This window comes from Bison bison, unplaced genomic scaffold (assembly GCF_000754665.1).
Source record: "Bison bison bison isolate TAMUID 2011002044 unplaced genomic scaffold, Bison_UMD1.0 scf7180017864516, whole genome shotgun sequence".
Classification (NCBI taxonomy): domain Eukaryota; kingdom Metazoa; phylum Chordata; class Mammalia; order Artiodactyla; family Bovidae; genus Bison; species Bison bison.
This window is the reverse complement of record NW_011495069.1, coordinates 5,694,401-5,703,400: the sequence shown is the minus strand read 5'-3', so window position 1 is coordinate 5,703,400 and position 9,000 is coordinate 5,694,401. Positions and strand designations below refer to the sequence as shown.

Here is a 9,000-nt window from a genome sequence, read left to right as displayed (position 1 = left end):
TTTTGAACTGTGGTGCTGGAGAAGACTCTTGAGAGTCCCTTGGACTGCAAGGAGATCCAACCAGTACATTCTAAAGGAAATCAGTCCTGGGTGTCCTTTGGAAGGACTGATGCTAAAGGTGAAACTCTAATACTTTGGCCACCTGATGCAAAGAGTTGACTCATTGGAAAAGACTCTGATGCTGGGAGGGATTGGGGGCAGGAGGAGAAGGGGACGACAGAGGATGAGATGGCTGGATGGCATCACTGACTTGATGGACGTGAGTCTGAGTGAACTCCGGGAGTTGGTGACGGACAGAGAGGCCTGGCGTGCAGCGATTCATGGGGTCGCAGAGTCGGACAACGACTGAGCGAATGAACTGACAGATCCTTCTAGACTTTATGTGCGTAAGATTAGACATTACACACAAAAGGATCATAACACATGCACTGTTTTATAATCATTTTTCAACTTAGCAATAAATTGTGGACATAATTTCATGTTAATATGGAGCTACAAATTTTTAGCAGCTGGAGAGTTCTCACTGAATAACAATTTAATCTTCTAATCTGCAGTTTCTAACATTGTTACCCCATACTGAAAATGTTTTGAACACAATATGGTTCACTTGTCTATTTTCTTTAGGTTAATTTCCTAGAACTAGATCTGCCAGGGCAAAATCTACACACATTTTAAATTATGCACATACTGATATATCTTTTCAAAGAACTGTTTGCCAATTTACCTTTCACTAACACTGAGAACAGGCTTCCCAGCTTGTGTAGTGGTAAAGAATCCACCTTCCAGTGCAGGAGACACAAGAGACACAAGTTTGATCTCTGGGTGGGGAAGATCCCCTAGAGAAGGAAATGGCAACCCAGGCCACTATTCTTGCCTGGAAAACTCCATAGACAGAAGAACCTTCCAGGTTGTCACAAACAGTTGGACATGACTGAGCGACTGAGCACATACACGTAAGACTAAGAACAGAATCCAAACCAATGTATTTAAAAACTGAATCTATGACTTTATAAGATTAAACCATTTTATGAGTCTCAGACCCTGAAATCGTAGCGCAAAACTAAACCACTTACCAAGACCTGTTACTACCATGGCTCCAAGGTCAGCTACATAGTTTCCTTTGCGAAACGTAGCAACTCGTCCACCCACACGATCCTGTTTTTTAAAAATTAAATGGCTAAAATTAATTCTAGTTTAATCATAATAACCTGGCAAAGTACCATCTCAGGCCTCTTTGATAACTTAAAAAGAAAAAGGTGTAGAGTTTACATGGGAGTATGATGTTAGCTCAAAGAGGAAATGAAGTTTAACTATTTGAGGGAATGGGAGATAATGACACATAAAAGGAACAGAATTAAGTGCTATGAGATAGGAAAAATTTTAATAGCCAGAAGATATCAGTTATAGGTACTATTTAGCTCTCAACCCCAATGTCTCTAATACCACTTATTGTACAGGCTGAGCAAGGGCCACCCACAAAGAAATACCTGCACACAAATTTCAACACTTAAGGTCATTTTTCTACCACTGTGTTCTGACTCTTGTCCCCCAGTGTCAAAGTCAGGTGTGACTGATTTGATAGACAACTTCTCTGAGAAATGCCTCTTCAATGTAGCCTCATGCCCAAGGGCAGTGTCTACTGAACATGAACCGTTGACAATACCTCTCATTTCTAAAAAGGCCCAAGTGTTATCTTTGCTGACTGGAGATTTTCAAATATAGGGAAATCTTACTGAGCTGCAGCGAAACCTCAGTCATGAGTTACGTGAGTACTCTGTAAACTCCAGACCAACAAATGAAAAAAAGCAAAACAAGACAAAAACCTATACACATGGGTAGGAATCATAATGATCCTCCATTATTCTTTACTGTATTCTCAGTACATAGGATACACAGGCACACAGATATTTTCCAATTAAGGAATAAAATATTATTTTTAGTAAGACTATCACAAATTGTTTATTTTGATTTCCCCATACTATCTGAAAAGAACATTAAAAAAAATTAAATTTAGATTGTACTGCACAAAACATTTTGAAAGCTTTTATAAAATTTTAGATGATTTAGGTTATGTGAGAAGTGTTTTGTTGTTGCTATTTTAAGTGGCAGGAGCCCACAGAGGTCTTTAAGCCACTGAAAGATAATTAAATCTCAAACATTACTCATGAAAATGATTTGAATACTGATGTCCTATTGGGATACTCTTTTTTTCTACTCTGTGCCATCATCCTCGTCCTCCTTCAGCTTCCATTCCTCTCTCTGGACTAATGGTAAAGAGCCAGAATCTTGGATTTACCAAGGCTGTAAAAGACAGCTGCTGCCTGAGAAGCAACTCCTCTCCCTCTACTATCGAACAGAATACAGCCACCACTAAAAGTAACTGCATTCTATAAAGGGTATTTCAACAAAGCCCACAAATTGAAAGTTGCTAATTGTAGGAAACAATGACCTGAAAATATACACTAGAGGGCTATATAGATTATATAAACTCTAAATACTCACTGAGCCCTTTTCAAAGTCTTATTGTCAAAAATGCTTTATTTGATGTAGTTATTAACACCATCAAAATACTTTTGAGTATTATTTAAATCAATTTGGTTTAGTTCAACTTGTATGATTCCTTAATTTACCACAGATAATTTCCTTACCATATTTTCATCAGGTTGGGCTTCTAAACCCAAACTAAAATTCTTACCCTGGCTTCCAGAAGTGTGACATCCATTCCAAAACTCTGTAACTGACGAGCTGCTGCCAAGCCTGAGACCCCAGAGCCTATGATGATTACCTTTCCTGTCTTCTTAGCTGAAAATAAAAAATGAACAAAAATTAAAACACTGTTACAGTTTTAATATTTTTATCATTTTTTTATCAAGAAAATTTCTAAATTCTTTACGTTATGATGTCTCACAAATAATTTAGTTATTTTCAAAATAGGAAAACTATATGAATACAAATTAACAAATATCTGAGACTTATACTTTAACTCAATGTTTAAAATTTATAAATGGAATTCTTTACCTTAAAATTTACTTTCTCATTACTTCAGTCACATGCTTGCTTCAGTGTCTGTGATCCTTGGTAAACTTATTATGCATAATCTCCCACATTTACCTCACAATTATACTAGGACAATTTGAGCAGTCAACCAACTGATTCTTAAAGCTATTTTCTATAAGCTGTACTTCTGCAGTCTTTCCTTTTCTTAAAAATTATTAAAGCAGAGGGGACTTCTCTGGTGGTCCAGTGGTTGGAACTCTGTGTTCTCAATGCAGAGTTCGATGCCTGGTCAGGGAACTAGACCCCACGTGCCACAACTAAGAGTTCGAATGCTGCAACTGAAGATCCCATAGGCCACAACCAAGACTAGGCACAGCCAGATAAATATATACATTGTAAAAAATTATTAAAGCAAAAAAATAAATGTATTATAAACAGATGTGTGTGCTTAGTTGCTCAGTTGTGTCCGACTCTTTGAAACCCCATGGACTGTAGCTGCCAGGTTCCTCTGCCTATAGGGACCAGGCAAGAATACTGGAGTCGGTTGCCAGGCCCTCCTCCACAGGATTGTCCCAACCCAGGGATCGAACCCAGGTGTCCCACATTGCAGGCAGATTCTTTACCATCTGAGTCACCAGGGAAGTGCAAATAAACAGATAGATGTATTAATTCTCAGATTATCCCTATCTTCTGACTCCTGGCAGACATTATCCAGACACCATTAAAGGGGTAAACAGCATTAAAAAAAAATAAAAATGCAACCCTATCACTGCATTAAAGAACTGCTCAATGAGAGAAAACAAACCTCCCACTTTCATAACTGATTTTTCATTTTTTAATAAACTATTTTTGTTTTTTCTTAAATTGGAAATTCATCTCTTTTACCAAGTATTTATCAAACCAGAAATTATAGGAAATTCATATTTATAAGGAGATTTTACTTTAAATTTGACTTATAAGAAGATAAGCTTGGGAATATTCTGGCTCTAAATATGGATCAGAAATCAAAATAAAGCCTCCTGGAATCTAATCTAAAACAATGAAATTCATTGGCCAGTCCTTACTTGGGAGGGGCTTTATCCTCTTATAGATGCCGAAGTTGATAAGACCATGACGCTCTAAATAACTGTGAACTCGGTGGACAAGCACAGTATCACCTACAGAAAAATGAATTTAAATACATGTTTATCTTTTTAGCACTTTAAATGGAAAACTCTGATTCTTCTTTATTTCTCCATCATGAAGTCATTCTATTCATCTTTTCCATAAGCTTCAAGTCATATGACTCCTTTAGGAAAGTGATTTTGAGAACTGGTAAGTCTGTGTGGTAGTCCAAAAAGCCTATCACACAATCTTCAATTTTTAAGAATGACATTCCAATACAGATGAAATGAAGGACAAAACCAACCCTTTAAATAGCAGTAGTATGCTCATTTACTTTGGGAAAATCTTTACAACACCATTGGTGGCAAGTGGCAAATGAAAAAGCCAAATATACAGCCAATTGAATGCCACCGAAGTGCTCTGTGGATTAAAGCTGGAACACAGGTCTAGAGAGATTATTAGCAATTTCTTGAACTCATTCACCTGTCATCACAAATAAAAATTCAGAAGAACAATTACAAACACACAAAACAGTTTTGCTAAAAGGATCACTTTTGCACAGCACAGGCGTGAAATAAAATGAATATATGTATGAAAATTAATTAACAAATTCAATATCAAGGAGCCATGAGCTTCTGCAAAAAAATATCAATTTTCACAATCCAGTTCAAGATCAGTCCTATGGAACATACTACTTACTGTTGTAAGGCGCTTCTAATTGTTGGAGAGTAGCCTCAAATGTCAGCTGAATCTTTGGATTATCCAACCACAACTGCAACTGTAATCGAATCACAGAAAATTGTATTACATACAAATAGACATACACTATTTGACTGCCTCAAATATGGGTTTTCCTTTCAATGAAACAGTAAGGGTTTTATTTCTGACAAAGAAACTAATGAAACACAAAACCATGGCAAATGAGGGAATAATTAAAGCTGGGAAATATTTGGCCTACCAAGTAACTTGTCAAAATCATTCAGCTTGGGAGCAACAAGGATTTAAACCTGGATTAGATATCTCCAGAGATACTGAGTTGATACAAAATTAAATGATCATTTAGATATGTGGTGACGTGTGTGTGCAAAAGATAACTCCTCAGTTATTAGCCTGCACAACTAAATGAATTGGTATACCATTTACTGAATGAGGGACACTGAAATAAGAGATCATGAGTTGAGTTTAAAGACAATAAGAGGAGCTGAAAGACTGGCATCTAGATACGCAGCTGGGGTTCAGAGAGTTGAGGTTTAGAGCCTCTTGCTTATGGGTATAACTGAAGTCAAGTGTGCAGAAGAAGGGTTCCTAGCAGGAAAGAACAGGGGAGAGAGGAGAGGACCTTAAGGGACTTCCAACCAGTTCACACAGTTGGCCTGTTGTTAAGGACAACCCTACAAATCATTCAGAGAAGACAACAAGCAGGGAAGCAACAGAAAAACTAGAATACTGTGTTAAGCTAAGGAAGCTGTGTATTTAAGAAAGGAGTCAATTATTTCTAATACTGCTGAAAAAGCAGTAAACTGAGGAATGACAAATATTAAGGTACAATCAATGGCCTCTAACATGAATTCTCTTCAAATTGAATACATACCTACAAAAGGCAAGACCAGCGGAATACTATCATATTTAAATCTTAGCTAAAAGTTAATAAATACTGCTCCATCAAATTTCAAAGGAGTTAATGTGTAAATAAATTCAGTTACAAAGAGATATGACCAAATTCATATGGACCCTCTGCTTTTCTCTGTGGCTACTGTCAAAAGGAAAATGGAATTCCTCAATCATGCCGTGGGCCCAAGCCCATCAAACTTCAACATAAGCCTTTTTCCTCCTTCCATCTTATAATACAAAGCTCACATCACAGGTTCTAGTTGAATAATTCTAAAATTGTGGTTTTAAAATCTGGAAGCAAAGGATGCAATTTAACATGAGACAAGTGACATAGTTCTTATAGGAAAGAATAACTTAAATTCTGTTTTATAGCCAGAGACCACAACTTTAAATCTGCGCTTAGTCCTTCCCCAAATCTGGACTTCTGTCACAGGGAATGAATCAGAGGAAACAGAGATCGCTATAAATCTACCACTGAAATTCAAGTAAAAAGTGAAAACTTCCCTCAGGTGAAACAACAAAATGACAATTTTGTCTGAAATCTACTTAGAACAAATGTTAACAAGCTATACACAGAAGCTGATTCAATTATAAGACAAATCAGCCTCAAAAATGCACATTAGGACTTTTCCATTCACTTTTTAAAAAAAACACCCAATTTTTTCTTCACAAAAAGAACCTTTATTCACTACTACACAAACCTACCAATCACTCTAGCTAAATGGCATCTAACAATCCAAATTTAGCAGTAGTTCTACAATCTAATGGTCAAAATAAAGATGTTAGTGGTGAATAAAAAGACATCTCTGAGTATTTATTCAGCTATATCCAAAATAGCTGAAATTCAACATGAATTTCTTCTACTCTGTTTCACCAGAGTATAACTAATGGAGCTTCCCTGGTGGCTCGGCCAAGCAGGTAAAGAATCTGCCTGCATTGCAGCAGACCCTGGTTCAATCCCTGAGTCGGGAAGATTCCCTGGAGAAAAGAATGGCTCTTGCCTTGAGAATTCCAGTATTCTTGCCTTGAGAATTCCATGGACAGAGGAGCCTGGCAGGCTACGTCCATGGGGTCGCAAAGAGCTGGACACGACTGAAGTGACTAACATTTTCACTTTCAGAGTTTAACAAATATGTTCTGACAGTATACAGTTAAAGAATTTCTGATGGGACTTCCCTGGTGGTCCAGTGGCTAAGACTGTGTTCCCAAAGCAGGGTACCTGGGTTTGATTCCTAGTCAGGGAACTAGATCCCACAGGCCAACTAAGACCCCAGGGCAGCCAAAAAAAAAGAAAAAACTTCAGATGAATAAAGAATGTAAAAGAAAAATTCACAGAAGAAATACGAATGACTAACAAATATGAAAAAGCAATCAGTCTAAGTAATCAAAGAAATGGAAGATAAATGAAATGATCTTGGCCTACTACAGCAGCAAAGATTATCATCAATCAGACCATAAAATCTGCCTGCAATGAAGGAGACCTGAGTTCAGATCCCTGTGTTGAAAAGATCCCCTGAAGAAGGCAATGGCTACCCACTCCAGTATTCTTGCCTGGAAAATCCCATGGACAGAGGAGCCTGGTGGGTTACGGTCCATGGGGTCGCAAAGCGTTGGACATGACTGAACAATTAACACTTTCACTTTCACTCAATGAGGGCATTAACTGGGTCAGGTTCTCGGGGAAGTAATCTGACAACATGTATCAAATCTTAAAAAGTGTTCATACTTTTTGAGAAAGTAGTTTTCCTTCTAGAACTCTATCTAGAATTCTATCATAAGGAAATAATCAGAGATGAGAGTCAACAATGTATAAAGCTGTTCAGAGCTTCACTTTAATAAGTAAAATGGACATTTAACTGCCCAACAGTTAAAAATAGGACCCACCTATCAAATAAATATTACACAGATATTAAAAACAATCATTTAGCCAGAGGAAGATGATGACCCAGATGAGCAGAACAGAATAAGGGCTTCTCTTATGCTGAGAAGGAAAGACAAAGTGATTATTTTTAAAGTATATTTTTAAAAAGCTTATAAAGATTCTTATTGTGTGTTTATAAGGTTACTGAAGAATGAAAAGAATCCAAAGAATGCATGGAAGGAGGATCTCAATTTTGTAAGAAAAATTATATACATTTAAAAAAATACCTAGAGGAAAAAAACTAATTTTTAACAGTGTTTATCTCTGGATAATAGTATTATAGGTAACTTAAAAATTCTTTCCTCTCTACTTTCCCCCCTGTATTCTATATAAAATAATATGTACCTTTTAGAATTCAGGTGGGAAAAAACTAACAAGGAAACTTACTGTGCGATTTCTAATGAACAGAAAAACCTTCTGGGTCTGCTGTGGTCCACTGATGATATCCGGAAAACAGGCTGCTTCTTGAGAAGTCATCCGGTCATGAGGAAGTCTACTCTGGAAAGCTGCACCCTCCACACCTAGCAAAAAAAAGCAACGGGTTTCTGGGAAACGTGCAAGTGAATATAGAACTAGGGATAATTATGCCTCAAACTCCTTTTCTGCCTGAAGAACTTCTGTAGCGCTATGGCTTGTTCACAGACTGATCTCACTTCCTTTTTTTAAAAAAAAAAACAACTTTCAATTTGCTCAAAAGCTGAAACACCCTTAAAAAGTAGTCATTCTTTTGAGCTTAACATTCCTAAAATCAGTTTACTAATGAGAGAAACAATATACATTAAAAAACGTAACAAGGCATTTAGAATCTTTTCTTCATCCACAAAAAGCTTTAAAATACTTGAGGACACTCTTAACTAAAATTAGCACTATTAACAATATATAATAAATTTTAAAACTAAAGAACAAGAGTAAAGGAGAAAAGACTAACAAGAAAGCAAAAGAGGCTATGGAATGAAAAACACAATCACATACTTTTTTTAGGACAACAACAGGGAACATGAAGAGGATCTAACATTTAATAAAGAACATACGGTCTCATCAACAGCACCATCCACTAGTTCTCATAATTCAACTGCTGGCAAGCAGTGAGAGAAACGAAGGCGACTACAATGAAGAGACAAAAGCAAGCAAGAAATCCATCTTTTCTGGTAGAAACACTATAAATGCCTTACTACTAACTGCAAGTAAAATATGTTACTGCATATACTATATTAGTCAGTTCAGTTCAGTCGCTCAGTTGTGTCCGACTCTTTGTGACCCCATGAATCCCAGAACGCCAGGCCTCCCTGTCTATCACCAACTCCTGGAGTTCACTCAGACTCATGTCCATCGAGTTGGTGATGCCATCCAGCCATCTCATCCTCTGT

General features: G+C 37.0%; 1 protein-coding gene across 3 annotated transcripts in view; it reads right to left on the bottom strand.

Annotated features, from left to right (window-relative positions):
* Nucleotides 1-9,000, bottom strand: part of KDM1A (lysine (K)-specific demethylase 1A) — a 58,802-nt gene that overhangs the window by 25,650 nt on the left and 24,152 nt on the right. For all 3 annotated transcript variants that reach the window (XM_010830018.1, XM_010830019.1, XM_010830020.1), the window contains 5 exons: nt 8,021-8,154; nt 4,801-4,879; nt 4,062-4,154; nt 2,696-2,802; nt 1,074-1,155 (listed from right to left, as the gene is read on the bottom strand). In XM_010830018.1, the coding sequence (XP_010828320.1) occupies nt 1,074-1,155; nt 2,696-2,802; nt 4,062-4,154; nt 4,801-4,879; nt 8,021-8,154 (495 nt within the window). The remainder of the gene's footprint in view (nt 1-1,073; nt 1,156-2,695; nt 2,803-4,061; nt 4,155-4,800; nt 4,880-8,020; nt 8,155-9,000) is intronic.